This window comes from Caloenas nicobarica, chromosome 5 (assembly GCF_036013445.1).
Source record: "Caloenas nicobarica isolate bCalNic1 chromosome 5, bCalNic1.hap1, whole genome shotgun sequence".
NCBI classification, from domain to species: domain Eukaryota; kingdom Metazoa; phylum Chordata; class Aves; order Columbiformes; family Columbidae; genus Caloenas; species Caloenas nicobarica.
Genome location: NC_088249.1, coordinates 52,628,290 through 52,653,986, shown reverse-complemented (window position 1 = coordinate 52,653,986; position 25,697 = coordinate 52,628,290). Strand labels below are relative to the sequence as shown.

The 25,697-nt window shown below is 45.0% G+C and overlaps 1 protein-coding gene across 1 annotated transcript in view; it reads right to left on the bottom strand.

Moving 5' to 3' along the window:
- The window catches only part of SLC22A18 (solute carrier family 22 member 18), a 63,839-nt gene that overhangs the window by 17,986 nt on the left and 20,156 nt on the right, over nucleotides 1–25,697 (bottom strand). The window contains exons 5-7 of the mRNA XM_065636587.1: nucleotides 6,863–6,978; nucleotides 6,270–6,380; nucleotides 825–925 (exon numbers count right to left, since the gene is read on the bottom strand). Of these exons, the coding sequence (XP_065492659.1) occupies nucleotides 825–925; nucleotides 6,270–6,380; nucleotides 6,863–6,978 (328 nt within the window). The remainder of the gene's footprint in view (nucleotides 1–824; nucleotides 926–6,269; nucleotides 6,381–6,862; nucleotides 6,979–25,697) is intronic.

The following is a 25,697-nucleotide window of genomic DNA, read 5'->3' as shown; positions in this document are numbered from 1 at the left end:
TTAAAGCTGCCATTTCCCAGATGAGAAGCTCCTCCAGATCCCACAGGAACTCTGCGGCAATGCCCAGGAAATGAAGACAGATTTAATAACAAGACCACCCTCCTTCAGGATATTGCTTAACTTGCATTCCTACCTTGAGGCTTGCTTATAACCATCTGTTGCTCTTTCTGCAAAATTATTAACCTCTTCCTCCAAAAGAAAAATTCTGCTGTAATACAGCATCTTTTTTTTTTTTTTTTGGCCCTGCTACTGCCTAATTCAGCTGATTTTTCCCTTTTACCCATTTCACAAGTCTCTTAAACACATACCATTGCCCATCTTTAATATTTTTTTGAAAGTACAAGCTTGCTGTGCTTGTTTCCACACAGTAGAAATGAGTCCTTCCTTGACAGTGGAGGCATCTGTGAAAATGACAGTAAGACAGTCTACTTACATAAATTTGCAGGGTGCTACTAAGTAAATGTAAATCAGCTAACCCGCAGCAGTGAAAACTTTAGTCAAGGTCGTTCAGCTACAGTTTAAGTCCTGTTACAAAAAACAGGGTGACATATCAGTCCAAAGAAATTTTAGCTCCTTTTAGCAGCTTAAAGATCTGCAGGGAGGGACAAGGCGAAGACAGCTTTCAGGGCACTCCTAGCTATGGTTTCTTCCTATTCCAAGGAACAGAATAAATTTTGAGTCACTTCTGTTTTTTGAATCCAAGTGTCTCATGGCAGAACTAGGATTTGCCTGTCAATATTATGCCTGGATTTGGGAGAGCGGGTGTCAAAAATGTAACAAATTAGATAGTGATGTGGCAAGAGGGAGACTTCCACTTCACTTACCATTTGAAGGACACCAAAATATGACATTACGTATCCAGACTCCACTGCTTCCAAGCCAAAGAAATCCATAGAGATAATGGAAAACATAATCAGGAACAAACCTAGAGGGAGGGTTAATGAAAAACATACATCAATATATTTTCACTGCATATAGATGCCCAGACCCTGCTCCCAATCACCCCCAGTATGAGTCAGTAGCTCTCCCTGGGGTTACCAGGACTGGATATAAACACAAGCAGAATCCTATTCAAAGTAAGTGTAATAATTTAATCTTTAAATGTGACTTTTTATCCCTCTTGCTTTCATCTTTAAAATAATGTGACTATGTAGGCTGTAGATTCAGCTGTTTATTATAAACTAGTAAATATTTGTATCACTGAAGCCAGACTAACCATTAAGGCAGCAAGAAAACATTTGTTCAGACAAGACTGTAACCAGAAAAATAATCTGATTGGATTCCTTGCCCCTTTTGCCTGACTTCAGATTTTCACCATGGGGAACGCTGCCTGGGAAACAACCCGGTGACATCAGACTAAATACAGCAGTTTCACTGCACACCTCAGCAGTGGTGTTGGTGGCACATGAAATCTCTGGCTCTCCTGGACTGATAGTGGTGACACATGCAGTTGGAAAAGTATGGACAGAAACAGCACAGGCTGGGTCTGCTTTTCCATTAAGGACATTTCTGGAAAGCATAACGGAAAATGCCCACTCACTTAATCTCACATAAAAGTACAATAGTGTGTGTTTCCCCCAAGCCAAACATACACAAGTACAGACATGCATACACATGTTCCCATCGTACACAAAGAGCTATCAAATTAAAAATATTATGACAAAACATTGCTCTCAAATAGCTGGTATGGGGTAGGAGGCTGCTGCCTCCCCTCGTGTCCTGTGCACCTGTGTGCCAAGACAGTAGGAAACTGGGGCTCTCTGCATGTGACCTTCCCCACAATATGTCAGTTGGAGATCATGGATCCTGCTGGGGAGAGGAGAAGAGAGTGGATGACCTTTAGGGGTCCTGTCCTTCCTCATAGGATCCTCTGAGGCACAAAGACTGCGTAAAGAGGGAGCTGCGGTCCTCTCTTTCCTGAAGAAAACAGAGCCCAGGAGGCAATGTGTGACGACTCAGAAGACAGCTTGTGGCCTGGCAAAGAGAGTCCCTAACCCCACAGCATGGGAAGGACTTGGTGGCATTTCCCGGAAGCATGAGGAGAGCTATCCCAAATCGCTGACTGAAATGCTGTGGAGGACTCGCACCCTAACAAATGAGCACAACTCCACCGCACCCAGCAGCCTGACGGCGCTGTTAGCAGTGGAGCTCCCACAGCAATGGGGACCTATCTCCAAGCACCCCAACCCTTTGCCTTGAGGAACCACCACCCTCCCACCCCAGGACCAGCCACAAAGCCTTCCTGAACCCCACCAGAGACACCTCTTCCCCCTTAATGGCGATAGCTGCACCCCAGCTGGCCACATGGTGTAGGGGGCGAGGGGTGGGGGGCAGGAAGGGTATCCTGCTCTGCTACTCTCTGGATATTTGGAGAAGGTGCTGGGGAGCTGGGGCTTATGAAGATTTATGGCTTCGCCACACCCCTCTGTGGGGAGCATCCCATCCTTATCCAGTTACTTTGAAATCGCTCTCAGCTCAAGCCAGCTTAAGGTAACATGCAAATAACGGTATTTACTAACAACATCCAAACCAGCAACAGAGTTGCACATGTTTATAAAAGGCACACGTGAAGAAATGAAAGATAAACCACACTTCGTTTCACTTGAAGGAAGATTAGATCGAAGTGGGCGCTTGCCCTTCATCCTGCTACTTTGCTGCAGGTACCACCTAGGAGGGGTCTCACCTTTCTACATACCTGACACGTCTTCCTGGTACCACACGCCAACTTCTACAGCTCCTCTCCCCTTTGAAGTCCCTCACCATGTTAAGGCATATTTGGATCTTTCTCCTCCAAACGAGCTGATTTCTTTCGGAGCAGGAGGATAGGCTATGCTCTTTAATTAGTGTTACGCATTGCACGGCTTCCATAGAGATGGAAGCCTCCTCTTCTTTAGAGGAGTGTCATCTCTCCCTGCCTGCATGGTCACTTAAAGCTGCTTGGACGAGGGACACCCCGCTACTCCCTCTGCTTCCAGCAACTAAGGGGGTCTCTCCCACTGGCAACACATTTCTTGGTGAAATCCACACATTAAGTCCTAGGTTGAACTCAAAAGATTTTCTGCTCATCTGAACATGCATAAGCATTTCTCACAAAGATCTCAGCAGGTCCCGTCTGGCTAGGCTGCAGGTTGGCTGTGGGCAGCCATGTGAGTATAATGTACCCCAGGGGAGGGCTCTTCTGGGAACACTGAAACCCCACACAGAAGCTGCTGGAATAAGCTTCAATCCACACTATGAGGCTCGTGTTTTGAACAGGAAAAAAAATGGAAAGTAGCAAAAAAAATCCTCAAAAACCTCGTCTTTTTCAGGGGTGGTCTCAATAAGGGCTGCACTCCTTAGAAAATGTGGTACCAGAGGGAAGAGTTACTAGGGTTATACAGCAGAAGGCAGGTAAATGGTTTGTAAGATTTGATAAAGACAAAGAAAAGCACCAAGGACACACAGGAGTACAAACTGTATTTTCAAAAAAAAAAAAGACATGACATTTCTAAAATCAGCCCATGGCTTTGGGAGGGCCAACTTAACAATCTTTACCGTAAGCCGCTGTGAAAATGCAAGTACAGCCTCTGGGAGCCTGTCTCAGCCCTCCTACACTGGATTGCAGACGCAATGGGATGCAGAGCCCCAGGGCCCAATGCAAAATCCTGCTCTGTGTGAAAGTCCCTTTAAAAATGGGATGTAGGTGCTAAAGCGATTAAAATCAGGTTTTCCAAAGGGATTAGGCAGCCAAAGATTCATACAAGCAGCTACTTATCAGTATTTTCAAGGCCCTGATGATTTCTGTTCTGTGAAAGGTATGTTTGACGTTTTTATCCTCACGGTTTCTTTCCTGTCTCTCATCTACCGCAATGCGATGAGACTCAATTTCCCAGGCCACTTGAGGATGTAATTTGGCCATGCTGGAGCAGTCTGCTGCCCATCCATCCCTTGGCAGCTACCCTCCCGCAAGAGGCACGGAGCCCATGTCTCTGCTTTTATGCAACACAGGGAGGAGGTTCCCAGCCCTGCAGCCCTCCTGGGGACACTCTTTCAGTCTCAAACAAGCTAATTTTAGAAAACAATGAGTTCCTCAAGGAACACAAGATTTTCTTCTGTGTATATCACAAACTTGTTTACAAAGTAAATAGAGAATGGTCTGTAATTTGGGTGATCTAATTAATTATACAGTTGCAGCCAGGAGATGAAAGGTAAATGAGCTCATGAGGAGCTGAGCCTCCAGCTGTGAGCCGCAGAGAAGTAGGCGATGGCCAAATCCCGTTTCAGCTGCTATTGTATGGTCAGTAACCTGAAGAGAGACCTGCAGAGAGAAGTGACCAGGATTGTGATCACCCCTCATAAGCGCTATATTTGTAGCAGGAGTGCCTCAGACAAACCCTTTCCTACTCTCACTGAAGTACTCCCAGACCTTTCAGTGACAAGACTGTCAGCCCATGGCCTGCCTCAGCTCTCGGCTTTGCTGTTTCCGTCCTCTTTGCCTAGAAGTTCCCTTGTAGTTTTGGGCAGGAGCTGTTTATTTTGGTTGGGTGCATTTTCTGCTGTGCAATGGCAAAAGAAGAATGTCTTCTGCAACAGGGAGGAATTTGCGTTTCCGCAGGGATGACTAAAACAAAGTGCATCTCACTGGGCCTTTGGAAAAAGGAGAGTGCACGGGAAATCACTGTGCGGATTGCATGGATGCGGTCTCGGGATGGCATTTTTAAACAGAGAAATGAACGCTACTTTAAGCTGAAAAACAAGCCAGAATCAGCAAAGAGAACCATCTTAAAACATCACTTGACTATCCCAGTCTGTGAAACGCTGTAATTTTATAAGCACATTCAAAAATCCAATTTTAAAAGTTGGTTGGTTTTTTTTTTTCCGGAAGAACCTAAAAAGTGCATTATTAGAGCAATCCACCAGTACATCAAGACCATATCCTGTCTCCAGTGGAGAGGTAGGACCAACTGGCATTACTGATCTCAGCCAAAGCCAACTACACACAAAAAGAAAAAAAGAAAAAAAAAACCAAACAGAGGTCCTTTGCTTCCCTGCATGCTATTCTACAGCTCCAGTCAGACTTGTTCCCCCAGAGCCTTAGCAAGGAATAACAGATGAACCTGGCCAAGCCCAGAAATGCCATCGCCTTCCGATTCAGCCACTCTCCACAGCCAAATCTACCTTCATTTGTAAACTGAATTTACAGTTTACAAATTAGAATTTAATTTGTAGATTATGTTTCACATTATTTAAACTTCAAGGGCTTCTCCAGACATGGATTAGAAAAAGACGCAAAGTATAAAAGCTAAGGTATCTTAAATCCTCTCTTTGGATCTTTGTTCAGGAGAGAATTACCTTAGTTTGTTCAGATGCATGATGTGCACGTATTTTGATGTGTACAAAATTCAGTCCTTGAAACTGTAATCAAGAGAAACTGCAGTTTTATGTTTGACTGTGAAAACAGCCATGTAGGCTCTCCATGTAGAACGGCAGAGAACCTCACCCTTTCCTTACGCCACCTCTAACAAGGCTGACATGCTGGCTTGTCTCTAGACAAGCTGAGGGGAAAGAAACTAGAGGGCAGGCAAAACTAAAGATTATTAAATCGTGACTGAGGACACGTACAGCCAGACAAATTGGGAGACATGGACTATGCCAGGATAGCAATTGACTCAAAGGGAGCAGGGAAACAGGCAGGTTTGGGATGGGTTTGAGGCAGCAGCAGGTTCCTACCACAATACAAAAAAATGAGCAGAATATATAAAGAAGAACAAGCACCGACTTACAAGACAAGAAACATGCTGCTGCTCCCCTGCGTGCAGCTGACAGAGCAGCCATGGCCTCTCATCCAGCAATGGTCTTCAGTTGTTAGGAAAAAGGTTAAGGTACACGTACCCCTTAAAATCATTAAGCAAATCAGGAAGGACCTCAGTGTTTCTGGCAGAGTACAAGTGATTTCTCCCTGCTCTGAAGAGGTTAAAGCCTAAACAGAAATGACAGACAAGAGGGAAAAACATTTACAGCCAGGGGGATGGAGTAGAAAGATTAAGTGATTTGCCAAAAGTCACAGAAGCAGCCTGTGACAAGAGGCCTATTTTACATTAAATCCCAGGGGTTTGACCCTATGTAGCTGAGAGCATTTGAAAGCACCCAGCACTGACTTAAGAGCTGAATGCTCACTGCTCTGTGATCAAATGCAACGTGCTTTCAGTAACTTGAGACAAGCCTGATCCACAGTGTATGTCATCGTATTTTAAATACATCAGCAATCATGGTTAATGGGTGAGATTTACCAATGGGGAGTCCAGCAAAGACCTTGATTATGAAAACTTCCATTACTCCTGGAAACTTCATCAAGTGTAGGATTTCTCTGATGCTAAACACGCTGCCAGACTGTGACGTGCCTACAGAAGACAACATATAGATTAATACTCTATTTATACAGGTTAGAGGCAGGAAGCAAGAAACTCGGAGACTGTCTGCTCAGGTTCACCACCACCTTTCCAAAAAGGCAGGTCTCCGCAGCTTTCTGCTGATGGCAGGAGGTTGGGAGCTGGTGCTGGCTTTGCATGAAGACGACCCCTGTGAGACTGCGGGATCACCTCCCATTCTGGGCCAACTATCCCTAGTGAGGGGCCCACATTCACGTCTTCTGAGATGCACAGCAAGCACTGAGCTGGTAGGCTGTGATTCTGCACGGCAGAGTGGTTGACAGGTAGGGAATAATACTCTTCCACAAGCACAGCTTAGGCATTAAAGTGCCAGCATTTCAAGATTGGCTCCTTTTTGCTCTTAAATGCAACCCCAAGTTCTTTAGCAGTCCTTACAGCATGCCAATCTACTGTCCCTATTCATGTGCTATTTATCAAACCCACTAAATACTTACCGTGCTCTGTCGCACGATGGTCTGACTTTGGTTTAGCCGGCAAAGGGATCCAAACCATTGCTATCATGGTATTTATGAGATTTCCCACCAGCCCAACATATGTAGGAACAAAAATGCTGCAAACAGAAAAAATACAGGTAAGTGGATAAATGTTATAAACAAGACATTTATACCTCTATCCTGCAAAGGCCTGGGCACTTGGATGAGGAACAATCCCTTTGAAGTTGCAGTGCAAAAGGCTATGGAAGAGCTCACATCCTTTCATGGAGGAAATTTCACTAAAAGGTGGCTATTACCGTCAAGATAGTTTATCATTTGTATTAGTAACAGGGTATAATACAATGCTTTGAAATGTGTGTCAAGGGAAAAGACCCCCTCTTTGTTTAATAAAGCTTAGAAATCTTGCCATGGAAAGCACAGCAACTGCTTGTTAGGATCCATCTAATCCCCAGTTTCATTCATTTAAGTATCATCTCACTCCTTGAAATTTCCCAGCAAAATCAGATGAAGTCAAGTGAAGAAAGTATCTGAGATGATTAGGGATGGTAGAACACAGCCCAGCCTACAAGTGGAACTGAAACCACCAGCAATACAATGCCATCTGAATAAGAGCCACTAAAAATAACAAACATGAATTACAAAACCTTCTGAGGAGATGAGTAAATAGCACTTTGATTGATGCACCTATGTTTCTCCAAAGGTGCCCCAAACCAAATCAACAACCCTTCAACTGGCTATCTGAGCCCCAAATGTTGCATCTTCAACAGAAGATAACATCCTTAGATACAGATACAGTTAACAGCAATTATTAACAATAGTTGCACGATAGTAAAAAGGAACAATTAGAACTTATCTAAAAAACCCAAACACAAACCACGGAAAAGTCAACAGAGTCAATAACAAGTCTTCAGTTATCACTGTCCTCTTAAAAGAGAAGATTAGGAAATTACTCCTCCTAGGCTTTAAGGGTATGTGGGAAGATTTCAGACTCTGAAGGGCTTTAACTCTGCCAAACACAGGTGGAGCAAAGTCCAGGGCTGGAAGACTGAAACTCAGGAGAGTCGAGATGAAAACAAAGGGAGAAGCATGTTTTGTTTTTAACAGTGAGAGCAATTATCCACTAAACCAGCTCATTAAAAATCTCCCCTGTCGTGGGAACCCTGTTAGTCGAAGGGTTTCGTAAAACATGCGCTTAAAACAACTGCAGGACGCAGGTTTGCAGTGGGAACGCTCGACAGAAACACCAGTGGCTGCTGTCACAGAGGGCACAGGGTAAATGACCATCGTGGTGTCTTGGGGGCATTGAAAGTTGGACACCTTGGACTTCAGTCAAGTGATGCCTGGATTTCCACAGAGAAGGCATCGGGGCCGTGCAGGTCCACGCAGACTGGGAGGCGACTGCACCATCCCTGCATCTCCAGCAACCTGTGCTGCCAAAACAAGACGCGAAGTGAGCTGCAAGCTGCCAACCGATGCTCCCTGTGAGCCTGCTGATAAAGCACTGCTTATTGCCTGGCTTTTTACTGCTGCTTTCCGTGTCGGACCACAGCATAGGTTTTTCATGGAATAACCAGCAGCACTAATTGTAAAAGCCTCAGGTTTCCTCTGTGCTAAACAAAGGTGTGGTCTGAATAATTTCTGGAGTATTATTAAAGTCCCAGAGCAAGACAGTCAAGGATTGAGATGCAAACAACCAAGAAAAGCATCAAAGAGCAAATATATATACACACATGTATTCCTGCTAATAGAAACAGCAAAAATCCCAGCTGAATATTTTAATTCTCATTATTATTAATAACAAGAAAGTCAGATAGTATCTTCCTGCAAATGGACTTAGTGCAGTAATTTAGACCTGCTGCCTTCCATCCGCCAAGCTGCTCCGCTAATTGCCCTGGATCACAAAATTAGTCATTTACTGGATCGTTATGTTTTATTTTTAGTGCTGCAGATTGCCACTTTTTGATGTAAAATTATCTGCCAAACGGTTCCCAAACTACTGAAATCAACTATGTGGACCCAAATTTTTATCAAAGAAATTCGGAGTCTCTACTTTGCATTGCAACATGAAGTAAATGTACTAACAAAATAGAAAGTATATAATAAGCAAAATAAGTAGCTGCAGCTGGCTTAATGTTGTGTTTTGGTTTTGTTGTTGGGGAGGTGGAGGGGATTTCTATATTATTTCTATATTATTTCTATATTTTAAGCTTTTATTCTGATATAGGAAAAAACACATTAAAAATTTTTCATTGGATGGAAGAGCTTCCTTTCCAGTCTTAATTCTTCATGATGTTTTCCAGAATCCCACATGCCAATGTAAATATGTTTTTCTCTTCAGATCCAAGAAGAATTATAGCAAACAATGAGGTAAGGATCCCCCTATTAAAACTAGTAAGCAAACAACACACTACTTCACTGCAAATACATGACTGATAATTCATTGCTGTGAAAGGAAGAGGAGAAACTTGACATTTTACATATTTGGGAAAACCTGGGCTTGCTGTAATGGATTCATGGTATTTTGTATGGCTGGTCTCTGAAGTCAGAGAAATCCAATAAAATATGGAGCTCAAAATCATGTTTCTCAGACAAGCCTGAGGCATTCAAAATAATCTGAAAATCCCTTTTCTTAACCACAGCTTCCTGTAAGTGCTTCATCTTTTTCAACATATTAAGCATTATCATTCCTTGAAAGAAAGGTGATGAAGGTACACCCTTGGGTTAGCTGATGCACTATCTCATCCTTTGCAAGAGATGAACTCTGGAATTGGAGATAATGTATCTGTGTCCAGGAAACCACCTCTTGCATTTATTTCTTTGCTCGTTTAAGAAGGATGAAGTGAAGCAAAGGGTCATAAAAAGGCCATATTGACAAGGCAGGTCATTTTTTTTTTCCTGATGTATCTTCATTTCCTTTTTTTTTTTTTATGTTTCCATTACAACCCATGAATTACGCATATTGACACCTCCTGTGCCACCCCTCTGGTACAGCATCAGTGGGACACATCCTCCCACTCCTACAGTGAAAGACAACTGTTTTACAAAGCAGCAGCACAGGGCAGTTTCCTGACACATCATCATCTCTGAACACCCCCTGTGAGGATTGCTCTGGGACTTGGGTAGGTGAGGGACTGCACACCTTGTCTTTTCCTGTTATACGAAGACACACAAATCTTTACACTGTCATGTAAAGGGACAGAAGTGCTAAGACCAGTGCGCATGCTAAATCATTATTTCTGGCAGCCGGGAATACAAACACCAGCGGGTTGAGCTGACGGTATTCTTGCAATAATGCTGACTGGAGACTAGAGGCTAATGCATCTGCTGGGGAAAGTGGTGAAGTTGCCAGGTCCTCTGCTAGAATGTCACTGGCACTGGGGGAAACTCTGCCTTTGGATGGTGCTGGGAGGGGAGCTGCAGCCCTGCAGAGGTGGGGTGGTTTGCAGGAGTCCAGCAAGCAGCAGGAGGGCAGGGAAGGGTCTGCACCCCACAACAGCCTCGAGGAACAGTGCTTTGGCAAGGGGTACAGTGACGCTATTGCCACCAGCAGAGAAAATAGCCAGGGGTTAGCACTGGGAATACCTCTGCTGTGCTCACTGGACCTTTTTCTGCATGCTAAGCAAGTAGAGGAGCCAAGGCTAAGCTGTTGCTTTTATTTCTTACCAGTCTGATGAGAAGCAAGTGGTACAAACCAGAACAGCTAAGCTAAAGGTGAGACATCCGGACCCCTCAGTGGAACCAAGGGCTGGGGGTAAGAACAATCACTGGGTTTGCAGCTCCTGCTGCGCAAGTCTTGGCTCACAGGCAGTTGTCTATGTTTTGGTTTTGTTTTTTTTTTTTTAATTTAAGCACGAAATTTCATCTTTCCTGATATCAGTGGGAGTCCTGCATTCAATTTTGCCTGTTTGGCTTATCAGAGGGAGGTTTTGCCAGGAAGCGATACAGTGGCACTATTAAGACAAATGAGGCACATTAAGCAGGTTGCTCCCATGGGACCTTTTCCCACCCTCTTCCCCTTCCTGCCCTTCATCTCATTCCTCCTGGCTGAACGCAAACCAGCCATGTGGAGCCAGAGCAAGCTCTGCCAAAACCAGCAGCAGATTTCCTAAGCAGGGTGGAAGAACAAAGGACACAGACAGGACTAATTCAATTAAATTAAAGGGAGTAAAAGGGTGCAGCAGCTTTGGCAGCTGAGATCATTGTGTGGCCTCTTCCAGCTTCTTGCTGATTAATAGAGGTTAAGAGTCTTTACCATCCTGGGCTTTATGGTAAAAATAACTTGGGTAATTTTATCTGCGTACTTCAGCATGTTACTTATCATTCCTTTGCTTCTCTTGAATCTGGAGAGAAAGTCCCTTGATGACTTCTGCCAGCAGCCTTCCTTGCTATTTCCTGGGCTTTTCTGCTCGCAAAGCTCCTCTCAGGCTGTCTGTCATCTAATAACACAGCTGCCCACTCTTCTTTGTATGTTTTCAGCCTTGCATGAAAGCGAGGAACAAAATGCATCGTCCTGTCCTGATTGGGACTGATGTGCCCCAAGGTGCTGCTGCCAGGAGGGCACAGGTCAATTGTCTGCAGAGAACAAACAGCTGAAATTGGAGGAGGACTAGTTTTTGCTAGTTTTTGCCAAAAGGAGCAGCCTCAGCTTGCCCTGACCTAAGGCTTTCAGAGAAATAAGAAGAAAACATGAACAGAGGGACCTGGAGGCCAGGAGTCTGTAACATTAGCCAAACGCCGCTTAACAACATAACAAAAGCCTCTTCTTTTCATTTTCCTGAGCCAATTAGGCAAGTGTGGTGGATGCATTAAAAACATTCATTGAAAGAGTTTAAAAGGGTTTCAAAAATCAGGATGGTGAGCCTAGGGCACACTTGCCATGGGACTGATGGTGTGGCCAGGAACAAGGCTCACTTGGTAGCCTGTGGCCATGGATAAGGGGCACACGGCTGACAGCTAAGATTGCCCATCTGGAAACTCCATCCTTAATGCTGGTGAGAAAGCAGAATTGATGATGAAACCATTAATAGTAATGTCATGGTAAACAGATTAAACCTAAAGAAAATATTAGTATTCAAAGCCAGTTGGAGAAGGGTTGCATTTCTTCCTGCTTAATGCTTAACCAGCCTTTGGTTTGACTTGCAGGTAACTGTAAATCCCAAAGTGCACCACGCTTCCCACACGAGGCAAAGCGAGGATGAGCTCTACGTTACTTCACAACTGTCTCCCATCAGGGTCTGTTAGTATGAGGAAACAAGTCCAACCCGGGTTCAGCTTCTGAATCAAGATGTGCTGCAATAACACAGGTTATTGCAAGGGCTCCCAGAGGGTCCCCAAATCCTGGAAGTGATCTTTCACGGCTCTGCTTTATGTGTCACATCCCCCTGCTGTCAGAGGTGGCACACATGAAGTATCAGAAAAATCTGGCAAAGTCTACAGCTAGTGCAGCTTTTAGAATGCAGGGCCTGGCCAAACAAGTATGGTTGGGTGTATATACATACATATATACGTACAAAGCTGAGCAGAGCATTTCCCATTAGCTTTGAATCAATGCTTTCAGCAAAACTTCAATGAAAAACTCGATCCCACAAAGGCGTGCACACGAGCAGGAGAAGCCACTGAGCAGGCACTTGCAGGCAGGTAATATTTTCAGCTCACAGATGAGGGCATCTGAACAGAATCCCTGCTGGTACCTGCCAGCTACAGCCCCCAGGCAGTGCTGAGGAGGGATGAGTGCCAGAGCCTCCTGCTTCCACCAAGGAAGGCCACAACAAACCAATACGGGATACAGTTTTGGGCTCCATCCCAAATTCCAGTCCTTGCTCTGACCTTGCTGGGCTGTGATTCCCATCTTTGGTTTCCTGCTTGAAAAGGCTGGGACTGACCCATGAAGGTATCTAGGGGCTCCTGCCAGCTGGGAGGCTGCGTTCAGGCTGTGTGTGCTGCAAGATCGTATCAATCACTTTCTGATTAGCATTCCAGCCACAGAGCCCTGCTCTGCAAAGCCCAGGAGAAAAATGCATGTGTGTAATTGCACAATTAAATGTTGCATCAATACAGCGATTCTTTCAAGGAGGAAGCACTTCCCAATGATTCCCTGAGGATTAAAGGATCAATGTGTATTTCGGCAGTGAATGGGATTGTGTTTGTTTTCTTTCTCTTTTTCTTAATAAAGTCAAAGTTGAACATGGAGAGAGCATAAATTGTTTTTTAATGACTCACTCCTACTTCAAAACAGCACCACATAAAGCCAGCATTCATAGCCAGCCCAGATTCCTTAAAGAGGTCTGAAAGGACTCTCAAAATATTTCTTTGATTGCAGTCCGGCCACACTATCCACTTATTCACTCACGCCCTTGGAGGGACAGCTATGGGTGAAAAACAGCCGGTGAGTTAAAAAGAAAATAAAAGCAAAAAACTAATGTGAAAAAAAAAAGTTCAGGTGAAACCATGACACCGAACCATGCTCTCCAGTAAACAGCTTTGGGTCTGTAAGAAAGTGAGCAGTGGCCACCATGTTCCTGACGACTTAGCGGTACATAAACTCTGTGCATAACTTATTGTAAATTAGTGATGGTTTCATTCAAGGAACTTTGTTTAACTGCCTTGACAATGCTTGCTGAATGTATTTCATCTTTCACCCATCATGGTCTGGTCTATGTTGTTGAGATTCCTCCTAAAGACCAAAAAAAAGGCAAGCACAAGATTTCACCAAAGCTTCTTAAAGAAGCAAAGCCACAAAAGCAAATGGTGTGTGAAGCAAACAGCACAGGTTAATGCTAGCTGAAGGAGCATGAAATCCCACGCGGGAATAAATGCAGCCTCCAAGGGACATATTTCAGAGAAAGATGCGCTTTTGCACTTGCTTACTTGTGGTCAGGTAGAAAGTACTTCACAAAAGGTAGGAAAAATCGCCTGGGATAAATCACCCATATTTCACTCAGTGGGACTCCTTGGTTGCAGTTTCCGCATTATTTCACTGGGAGCCTGGGATTTCTCTAGAGACAGAATGTAAAACCTGAGCAGATACCCACCTCCACCCATGCACAAGCAGGAAAAGGAGGGTGTTCGCTGGCCTAATGCAGCTGGAAACCATGACCAGGGTGTGCTTTCTGCCACATGTTTTAGATGAGGAGCAGCAGAAGTGGGCTGGTGCTGCTTTGGAGAGAGCAGGAGGCTCTTTTTCATTCTGGTGAACCTGACATCATTGCAGGCTGTCCAAGGAGCTGGTGAGACTTTGCATCCGCACCCTCTGCATAGCCCCTCACAGGGTGAGAATGAGTCACTCACAGACAAGTGCTCATTCAACTGCCTATTTCTAGTGGCAGCCACATCTGGAAAATTTGGGTGGTGGGAAAGGAAAAAAAGATGAAAGTATGGTCATCCTGCATCACCCATTTCCGTCAGAACTGAGCGAGGGAGGGATGCTGAAGATTGGCACTGGTGCGTTAGCAGGGCAAAGAGCCAGGAGCAGCAACAGCAGAAGCATGTCAGAGTTACTGTGTGCTGGGGGCACCAGGCTGGGGACAGAGCCAGGAGTTCACAGCCATCCCCAAAGTCATCAGAGTCACCTGTGGCTTAACTTCCCTTAAAGGACATTTGCTTCTGTGTGTGTCACTAGCCCGGCACAAGGAGGGTTGCTGGTGGAACCTGACACTCAACCTTGCAGAAAAAAAAACCACTGTAGGTCAGTGCGGGGCATTAAATAAAAGCACTTGGGCTTCTTCCACAGGGAAAATCCTTCTTTGGTAGAGCTCCCTATGTAAGCGGTGCTCTGTGTGAATGGATAAGGCTGGCTGCCCATCAGAGCCTCCGCAGCAACAAAGCCATCTGTCCCCGTGAGCGCCTGCTGCAGAGAAAATCCCAGCAATGAAAAGCATCTTGAACTAACTGGCCCCTGCCACAGTCCCAGCTCAAGCACGGCAGATCATGCTGCCGGGGCGTGAAGGGGATGCTAATTCCCAGGCAGCTGGAGCAGCCTGCCTGCGCCAGTCCGTCCTGCTGCCTGATCCAACACAGCACTCTTCGGAGGAACCCGGCTAATTGCCGGAAGAGGCATATCAGTTACGCTTCAATAAGACGTGGGTGGATTTGCATGCTTTGCCCATAATCCACTACTAATTTTGAGTGTCATTTATTTTTGTGTGCTCTCTTCTAGTTAAACACCGTATTTCAAAATACTGCACTTCGCTAAATCAAAGTTTATGCTTGTATATGTGATTATTGCTTTTCCCTATTGCATGGCATAGACAATCCCACTAGCATCTTGGGGCACCGAACACCTGTGCATTTACATGCATTTATAACAAATGGGAGAATAAGCTGCACTCCCCAAAAGATTTTAGCCAGCTGGCTGGCTAAGGCATCGCTTGCCTCACACTCTGCATTATCACTCTGTACGTCTAGAAATGGAGGAGTCTAGACAAGGATCAGGTCTGAACTGCACTCCCTGAATGGGGCTTGCAACATCTGGCTTTGATCCCAGCGGCACTAATACTGGATGAGCTGGGCAGGTCAAGATAGGCATCAGAAAGTAGGTGTAAGAGGTCAGTCCTCGCAACAGAGGCATCCCACGGGTGAGACTGGGACATGTGGTGTTTAATCTATCTGTGAATGATCTGCAGCAGCACTGAGGTAAGAAAGTTTGCCGAGGATACACAATTAAAAGAGTACTGGGGAAAAGAGCAGTCAGTGGGGAATTGCATACAGCCCTTACAGGGCTGAGGGGTTGCTCAATAACATGGCAGATGAAAATCAATGCAGATTAAATTTGAAGTGATGCATGCAGGGAAAACAAATCTTAAATTCATAACGAAATTATGGTTTCTGAACTGCTTATTATCACTCAGGAGTGAGACCTTTGGACTATCATAAACTATTCAACAAAACCATTGGCTCAGTGCTCAGCTAATCGAACATTAGGGATTGCCATGAAAGAAATAGCACGTGAACAGAGAACCTCATTAGACCACTGTTGACGCTCGTGGCTCACCAGCACTTTGAACAGTGCATGCAGTCCTGGTTCACTCCTCTCAGAAAGGAGTGGGACAGGCTCAGAGGATGGCAACGAGGACAATTAATGCTGACCGGCTTTACGCCTGAGGAGGCTGAGAGTCTTTACTCCAGGAAGGAGATGCCCAAGTGACATCTAATAAAGGTCCACAAGTTTGTGAGGGACTTGGAGCAGGGGTTTAAGAAGTGGCTTACACGGTCATTTCCACCACAATAACTGGGAAGCACCAAACAAAGCTGTTGCAGACTGGTTCAAAACAAAGAGAAAGGCCTAATTCTCAGTAGAACATGTAGAAGGTTGGTGGAGTTTGTTTTTACTGGTGGTGTGGAAGCAAAAGGTTTAGATAGGTACAAGGAGACTGTACAAGCAGTTGGAAGAATGATCCACTGAAGGTTACTAAAGAGTCACAAACCACATTTATTCATGTCAGGAAATCCCCTGAGCTGAAAATAGTTGGGGGCTGCAAAAGTAATCAGTGAAGTATTATGCAAGTTTGTCCCACTCTTTCTCTTCCCTAGGCTTCTTAGTGTGATTTTTATTGGAGAAAGGATACCAGATACACGTTGAGACACAAGTGCAATTTCCTCCTCTGCAGCAGGAAACAAAACAGTGTCTTCCACCACCATCTCACAAACCAGACAGGCTCATTTTTGCTCATTTCCTGGAAAATGCTGCGCTTTTTTTCCTACAATCCTTAAACATTCCAGATAACAAATAAGAATAACCACTTTGCACTTGGGACACTCAGTTGGGAAAGGGTAATGCTACATTTCCATCCAAGTAATGTTTATGTATCTTACCAAGCAACTGTTTAATATAACACAAAGATGCAACTCCTCCCAACTCTTAAACATGGATTTTCCCCAGGTTTTTTCTTGGATACTCCAACCATACAAAGTAATAATCGTTTTTTTGGGTCCCTCCCACCTTCTTCTTCATGGCGGAGGTTTATTCCTTAATGGGTGGCAAAGCCTTTAAGTATTTTTTTTTTTTTTAAGTAGGCAATAAAAACTGATCTTCCAAGCTCAAAATGCGGTAAATTATTAAAATGCTCAGTTTGGGTGTGTCGCTGGGTAAGGACCCCCACGCACAGACTGGTTAGAAGGTGAGCAGGGCTTGCTAGACTACCCGGTGACTCATCACCAAACGCATCATTAATCATATGTTACAGCATGTCTGGCTTCATAGAGTACTGTAGGTGGTGTGAAATAATCTTTGAATGAGTTCAAGCTTTTTCCAGCTTTTATGAGATTACAACGGTTCAGATTCCACAAGACTCAGCTGGGCAGGAAACTGTTGAGGATTTGCTATAGTAACCTGGGCTACACTCCTGGCACATCAGGCCTCGGCTCACAGCAGTGGCTTTAGGACATCGACAAGTCTGGCATCAGCTGGAGTTGTTACCTCTTACTGATCGTGATGCACTCATTTATTCGGAGATGGCTCAAAGCAACATGTGGGCAGAGCTGAATTTTGCTGCCCAAGGATGAGGGGTGGGGTCCGGGTAGATCCTGCCAGGGGAAGGGGTAGGATTTGGCTGGGAAAGAAAGCACAAAGAGAGCTCTGGCGAGCCAGGACCACTGCCTTTGCTGGCACTAAGGAGACATGTGGCGACTGCTGCTTCCAGGAGGACCTCTCCCACCTTCCAAAACCAGCCACGGACACCAGATGCTCTGGTTTCTTCAATAAGCATACCTCCTTGCCACTCTGGCACGGGCAAGTAGAAAACAAGACTGTGGGCACTACCTATTTTGCCAATGCTTGGAGAAGTCCCAGCATCAGCACACCAAAGGACTTGAGCTTCTTTCTCTGCCAGTCCCTTTTTGCAATCAGGGCACTGGTGAGGGTACTGCAATGATCCCAGAGAGAGTCTTTGTGTCATGCAAAAGTAAAGTCTCCCTCCATACCCCACACTCAAAGGCTAAGGAGGTAAATAGCGAAGTCATTGACCAGCCAACTCTGAAACTTAAATTTCATCTCTTACCAGGACCGTATCCACATGAATGACATTTTTAAGCTACGTAATCCCTGGCCAAACAAGTTAGTTCTTCACCTTGAGGTAGGTAACTGTAAATGCAGCATACTACCAGAGGTACGGCACAGGCTCATCTTGCCTTGGAACCAGTAGTGGCAGCCAACACCTCCTACCTCGAGGTGTGAAAAATCTTGCCGTGCTACATCAAAGGCTCCAGTGCCTTTTGTCTAATAAGACCTTCTAATAAAATAGGATACATTAGGGCTAATTTTGTATGTAAAGCAATATTGGAACACTAACACCCAAAAGTCACAACTAAAACACTTCACACACCAGGTGGAAGACTTCCCAGCAACCTGCTGCAACCTCTTTGGTCGCACAACAGGGCCCTTGAAAACAACCCTTTCTCCAGCAAAGACAGAGCCTGAGGGCTGTGGTGCAGCTGATTTGATTTCATGAAGAGTTTGTCCCAAAAAGGAGGCATCTGCATGAGAAGAGTGAGTCACTCCATTTCAATAGTGGGCAAAAGAATTAATTAAAGGTGCACAGTTTGCTTGCTTGGGCAGGCTTCGTGTGCTCAAACCAGGAGTGGTCTCACTGTTACTATATTTACTGAACTCCCACAATTAAGTATTTTGTTCCCCTCACCCCATAATGACAATGGTTTCTTCATGTAAAATATATTCAGAAAGGAGGTTGCTCTGCGTTTCATATTTGCAAATTGTAGTATTCTCCTCTTCACTGGCTGTAGGACAAATGCTAGCCAAGGAACAGCAAAGAAACTTCATGCTGAATGATGCATTTTCAACTATGTTGTTTAGCATAGTAGAATCATTTATTTGGGCTAAAAAGGACATTCAATACTAACTGAAGCTGCTTGCACTTTCTGGAGCAATGAGTTGAAAACAGATCTAATGTACTTCATACTAGTCAAATATAACTGTCTTCTATGCATCTTGCATAATTCTGTGGATTCCAGCATTGCCAAAGCCCTGAACAAGAACATCCTTTACCTGCAGACCTGGTGCAGCAGTTGCACTTTGAGCTCTGCCTAACACGCCTTTGCTCTCAGTTGGAGGCGCTTCATTCGTTCTCCACGCCACGTTTCATCTTGGCCCCGCTACTGAGACCACCTACAGGGCTGCCAGTTAGTATCAGCTGCATTACACTGAACTGGTATTTACAGAAGCGCTTGGTGGGAACCACATCTTAGGCAGCCTCACGGGCAGCCTCTCCACCCAGCCACACACTTATAGCAGAAGCCTGCTCCTTTCACCATCAGATGACAGCAACCGCAAGCTACCTGATGGACTCGCACGGAAAACTGCGAGCAGTGTTTACTGTATTTTTAGTTGGGTTTAGTTGCAAATTAGCAGCTGGAAACAAGGAGGGGTGAGCAGTGTGTGAGCAGCCAGCTGTTTGTAGAGGAGTTTGGAAACCTCCGATTGTCCATTTCTGCGGCTCCGATGTGCGCCTGCTGCGCGCCTGGGGTTTGCTGTACCTAGAAGACTTACATTTCAAGACATCTGGTGTTGCAAGAGACAGGCCATCTTGCATCTTAGGGAACACCTGTATTGTACAAGGGTAGATAGGGAACAAGGATAGATGCTACAACTAGGTAACTCAAGGCAGCAACGGGCCATGTTCTTTAGTGGCCGGCAGCGACAATGATTTTAGACTGGTGCTTGTGATATCTCGGAGCCTTGCAGAAGCTGGCTGCTTTCAGTGCAACAAATGCATCTGTATAAACAGACAAACTGGTTGATGAGGAAATTAATTACCCTTTGAGGTGACTAGTGGGTTGGATTTTTTCTTTTCAGTGCACAATGAAAAAGAACTGTGTGTTTTCGTTCCACTTCAACTTTATTTTCAACAGGGGAAAAATATGAAACAAAGCACTGCAAAGCCTGTTGGACATACATCTGTACAGCACCAGGTAAATACTGAGGTGTTCAAAGTTCAAGGATCTCCAGGTCTGGATTTACATCCGTCCTCGTAACAGTCCTTACATAAACTTTTCCTTTCTTATATACAGAGACAGACCTGATAGCAGCAGCTGAAAAACTCACACTTTAAATTTCATAACTTATCTTCATAGCATCCCCACATGGGTGAGGGTGGTGCAAACACCCCCGTATGTACTCACAGGGAAATGAAGCACAGAAAACCTCAGCGCCCCAGGTAAGGTCCCATAAAGATGATGGTGGAAAAAAAGCCTTAAAAATCATGTTAAAATCATGCCAGTTTAGTGCTCAGACCAGTGGACCACACTTTTCTTTTCCTCTTTTCTTTCTTTTTCCCTGGATCCCCCCAAAAGCCTTTTCTGCTGTCCTTGGCACAACACTGATGCAACAGGAACCCACAACTCGCTACTGCTTGCAGCACCCTGACGATACAACACTGGCACTGCATATTACAACACCACTGATGGGAGAAGCACACTTATGTAGATTTCGGAAGTGTGTGACATCCCTATTACTGTTTCAATAATTCCTTCCAAGGAGCTTTGCCATCACACGCTGGTGTCGATTGGGCCAGCTCCATGGGAACCAGGCGCCCCAGAAACAGGCTTTGCCCCGGGGACACATCCTGGAGCCCTGACTCAATTAAAGCATAAATTTGAGTCAGTGGAAACTCGTCTGAGGAAGAACTGAGTAAAAACCACAGGGTCAAATTGGATCCTGAGGAATTAGTGAGAAATTCTTGCAAACCCAGCTCCACTGCAGGCATCATGGAAAAGGGGTTGGAAAAGATCAACCGGGGTCATCACAGGAAAGATGCAAAGACAGTAAGAGCTGAAAAGGGTTTACAGGATCAGGCCCAACATCAGCAGTGTAGATACAATGGCTGCCAAAACCCACCAATATGCTGGCACCCAGTAAGAAGAGGCCAGCCATAGAATAGTGATATGGATTAGCAGCAGGAAAGGACTTGAAATTCATTTTTTAGTAAGTCATCAGGTAGTAGCAGTTGAGAGAAAAGGATGGTATGGGTTCAGTACCAACACCTGTATCTTTAATCCCTGCTTCAGATCAAGGCTAGTAGTTAAATTAGCCTCAGACAAAGGCAATTTTTTACTAAATGACACAAACCAACCACAATTTATTGTATTTACCGATATAGCAAACAAACCCTGTACTTCAACTACACTTATAATGAGATTTCCTAAAAGCAAAACACCAAGGCATTTGAAAGCTTTAGGGCTGTTCTTTTTGGGTTGCTTTAAGTCTGCTTAATATTTGCCTTTAATTTCTTCCACAGATTTACTTCTTGTAAAAACCAAACATGACCAAAGAGGAGAAAAGAGTACTGAAGATCACTAAACATGTGGAAAAAAATATCCCAGAGGGAACATGAAAGCCATCTTGCCTGAGACTCCCTCTGCACTTACTCCATAGGCATGAACAGTAAGAGACTGATGTTCTGGTGACAAACACAAATAAAGTGGCAAACCCTGGTCTTTGCTGGCATCAAAGGAAACCGCACATCCAGCCATCCACAGATGGTTTAGCTAAGAGCATATTAGCCCCTAGGCTAGCCAAGACTTTATTGGTTGGAAAATCCCAATCATGAATGCTAGCTGCAAGGGAGGGAAAAAAAAGAAAAGCACACCACATCAACCCACAACGAAACAGGGAAAGACTGGGCAGGACAAGCCTGAACATGTTCAGTTTGTCCTTCCTATGTTACAATTATATCCTCGTTCCTCAGAACAAAAGGCAGTTCAAAGAGATAATAAACCCCTTTTTAGTCTTAGCTTTGCAGGAACTGTCACTGAAACGGAACTGAAGTGGTTCCCAGAGATAAGACAACAAAAGAAATTAAACCCTTCCTTATAGCTACCCTTTGGTAAATATCAGCAGAGAAATAGAGGTACTGCTTCAGATATAACTATGGCATTCATCTGAGGAAACAGGACTGACTTTAGTAGTTTCAAACTGAGATGAATATAGTACACTACTTCTCAAAGTCTGCAGCTGCTTCCTTCCTTTGCGTTGCAGGAATATGAGCCTCTACAGCTCATGCTAACTACATTTTTGGGGGATATATACTAGTTTACTGTCAGGAAATGTGATTCACTTTTGGGGCACAAGTTAATAAATGTTCCAGTGTAGGTCCTAATAAATTTGGCCTGAAGCAGTGTAGCCCACAGAACATGTTTGGAGTGGACAAAGCATGAGGGACCAGTTAGAACAGCCACCAAATGGGGTTTCTACCACTTTTCTGTAACCCTCTCATTTGGGCCCAAAAGACATAGGCTAACAGAAGGTCTGTTTAGCACGACAAAGAAAAGCAATTGACCTGAAAGGCAGGGCATGAAGCATGGCGTGGGATGGACCTGGGAAGTGTCTGAGGGTGCATCCACCCCATCCTGTCTCCCTCCTAAAGAAAATCAAGCAAAAACTAAGGTGTGGGGCATAACGATACCACGGGGCAAAATTAAGTGGCAAGGGGAAAATAATTGGATTTGCAACTAAAATCATGAGACTTTAAACAGCCCTAGACAACAAAACATGTGACAGCTGCAATCCTAGACATGGATGGGACAGGCAGAAATAAAAGGCCCCATCCTCTATTACCAAACTGCCCAGAAACCATCAAGTACTTACGTTGAAAGGTTACTATAAACAACAGCTTTTTTTAAAATTAATTTTTAATCCACTTCACCATTACCTTTATAGAGTATGGAAATTGCCCTGCTCATCACCCCAGCTCTGGGGTCTCATTGCTGACATACATTTGTGTAACGGTAGCAAACGTCAGCCTGGCACAGGACAGACACCTTTTCTAACCATAACCAAGTTGCATGACAAATTAATTACCAAACTGGAAAGCCATAAATACTTCAGACTGACTCAGTTCGGGTGTGCTGGATTTTTTCCTGCCTTTCACTGCGTCAGGGAATTTCTTTCCACCCTACAGCCCTTCAGAAAGGGGCACATGGCTGAAGGCGTCAGTGGTCATGAATAATCAAGGAGGGACTTTTCCAGAACAAGGCAGTAATGTGGAAAAGTCTGTCTTCTGGGGTGACATTTGCATGACTGAGGGATGACATAATAAGTCTGCAAACAAAAAAGGCTTTATACCCCATGGCAGCTTTCAAGACCTCTCCATGCTCACTTGGTCCCTTCCTTCTGTGCAGAAGCATCACATTTTGGGGGCAGGAATTTAAGTCTCATCTGCACCGGGCCAATTGCCGTCTATAGCCGTGGGTTTATCTCATTGTTTCTGGCAAACGCAATCCCATGACCCATGTTAAAGATGCTATTTTATGGGGCAGGATGTTTTGCTGCAGTACTGAAGGGATTTATTTCTACTCTGCGATGAGGGACTAAGAGCCAAGCAGAGCCCAGGGAGACAAACCAGTTTGCATAGGAGGTCCATCAGTATACCGCTGGAGGCACATCCAAGAAGTAAGGCCAGTGCCTGGACACCAGCATACAGCAGCAGAGCAGAAAGAAAAGTTACAAACGGTATTGCCAGAGAGTGAGAAAGCAGCAGCATGCCAAGACCCACTCCCCACAAAAAAAGAAAAAAAAAAAAAATAAAGCCCCTGTTAGACACTTAGGAGCTGCTGAAAGAGCCGAATTGAAAAGGAACTGCTGAAGTGCAGCTAGAGGAGCTGTGTGCCAGGACGCATCCTTGTGAAGGCAGCCCAAGCACTGTGGGTACCATCAGGGCACCGAACTGGTGCTGGAAACCCAGCCAGGGTGTAAAAACATGATGTGGATGCTCAGATTGAGGCAGAACTAATGTTTCACTTCCAGCACGGGCAGTTTGCCGGATGTGGACCTCTGCTGAGAGTTAACTGAAATGCATTTGAAACTCTGGACAAAACCCTTTATTTTGCAGGTCATTTGTTTTCAAGGAGAGAGCTGAGCAGTGATCTAAGGAGTCAGAATCAGGTAGTTCAGACACCTGCAGAAAAGTGTCTGGGGACTTTCAGAGCTGTGAAGCAGGCGCTACAGGAATGATGGATGCTGGACCAAGCCCAGCCTCCCAAGCCTAAGGGGATTTGCTCATGCTGCCGGGAGCGAGGAAACTGTTTCTCACCAGCACAGGAAGTCAAGCGCTTGGCAACAAGGGAGGCAGCTCTCCCACAACTCTGGTTACGCAAACAGCTGCCTTCTGCTGGGTTTCAACATGCTTCGCTGCTCCAAAAATAATTTCCTGCTTGATTTGATACCATTAGCAGGAGCACAGAGTGCAGCACAAACCATCATGCTGCTTCACGCTGGATCCAGCTAGCCACTGGTTTCTAGCGAAAGCCCAGATTTCTTTTTTTGGCAGAGGGGCACAATTACAGAGGAGGAAAAGGTAAGTGGGTGATGGCGTAAGCCCTCTCCTCTTCCTCCACAAAGGGCTTTGACGCAAGCACCTGCCACCTTCATCCTTTTGGGCCTCTTTCCAGAGCTGAGATTTCCCAGCCCTTACAGCTCATAACGCTTATGGCATACAACCAACACTCAGCAGCCAAGCAGGAATCAACGCCAACATAAAGTTCAACAACGAAGTCACTGCATGTTGGGTGACTGGGAGCTGTGGCGGTCCCGGACAGAGTTGCTGAAGTTCCCCCGTGGCACAAGCAACAAAAAGCTAATATTATGCTTTTTTCGTTCCCCACTGGATGCCTTTGTGTCCCCTTTGGGGGCTTGTTGGAGTAATCTCAGTCCAGTCCAGTGCTTTGGGAACAGCAGCACTTTCTGTTCCTAGCTGGACTGGAATTTGGATAGCAAATTTTGCCCTAAGGTGCATCTGATTTCCTGTTCCCTATTCCCAGCCCAGGCATCTGCATGCCCCTTCCCAGAGGCCTTCACCAACAGTGCTTTGAAAACCTCAAGAAGTACAAAAAGTTAAAGATGCCAAGGCCCGGCACAGCAGCATCACACTCCACAGCCTGTGCACCACCAAAAGCACAGTACACCAACCCTCTCAACCCATGGCTTTACACAGAGGTTAGCTGCTGTCTTCCAGATGAAGTTCAAGTAATGTTCAGCAAAGAAATGAAGCAGCAAAGTAAAATTCAGTGTTGCTCAGTAAAACAACAGCTGCAAAGTGGGATTCAGAAGCTGATAGCATGACCACAAAAATCAGTGTATTTTAAGGCAGTACAGAGTGCACACTAGTGTGAAGGGGGACTCCCCAGCAAAGTCTGAAGATCTGTTTTATTGTTTGAGGAAGCTCTGTGGGGTTTTCCAGTACTACCTGGCTCAGAAGAAGAAATCCTTGACAGTATCAGCCAAGTGATTTTGTGCTGCCTTGCTCCTCCTTCTATACCTTCAAATCAAAGTTGTGCAATGGCACTCATTTATGCTTATATGTTTTAAGCCCAAGCACTCCACAAGGGACCATTTAATCTGATCTGCACAACAAAAGACTTACCAACCTTTTCTTTCCACAATCATTCTTTGAGCCACGAAACACGTTATGAAAGACACCCTTCAGCCGTGATTAGAAGAGTATAAGGGGTGATGAACCCACCACTGCTTTTGGGGAGTTTGGCCAGAAACTAATCTTGGAAGGTAAAGTCATGGAAAGAGAGGAAAGGTCCCATCAGCAGTCCTACACAGGACATAACTCCAGGATGACACCCACAGTTTTCATACACAAGGCAAAACATGCATCTAAGCTGACCCAGATGCCAGGTGGGGCCCATTTCTATCACCATCACAATAAAGTGAATAATCCTTTGGAGAAGGGGCCTTCTCAGTTGCTGGAGGACCTGAGCTGGGCAGGAGGACAGGACTGGTGGGAAGAGTGTGCAGACTGGTTTCCATGCTCAACTGACCCGTGTCTGCAGCTGCTGCTGCTCCCACAGCCTGAGGGAGCGCAGATAAGCAGCAGTTCAG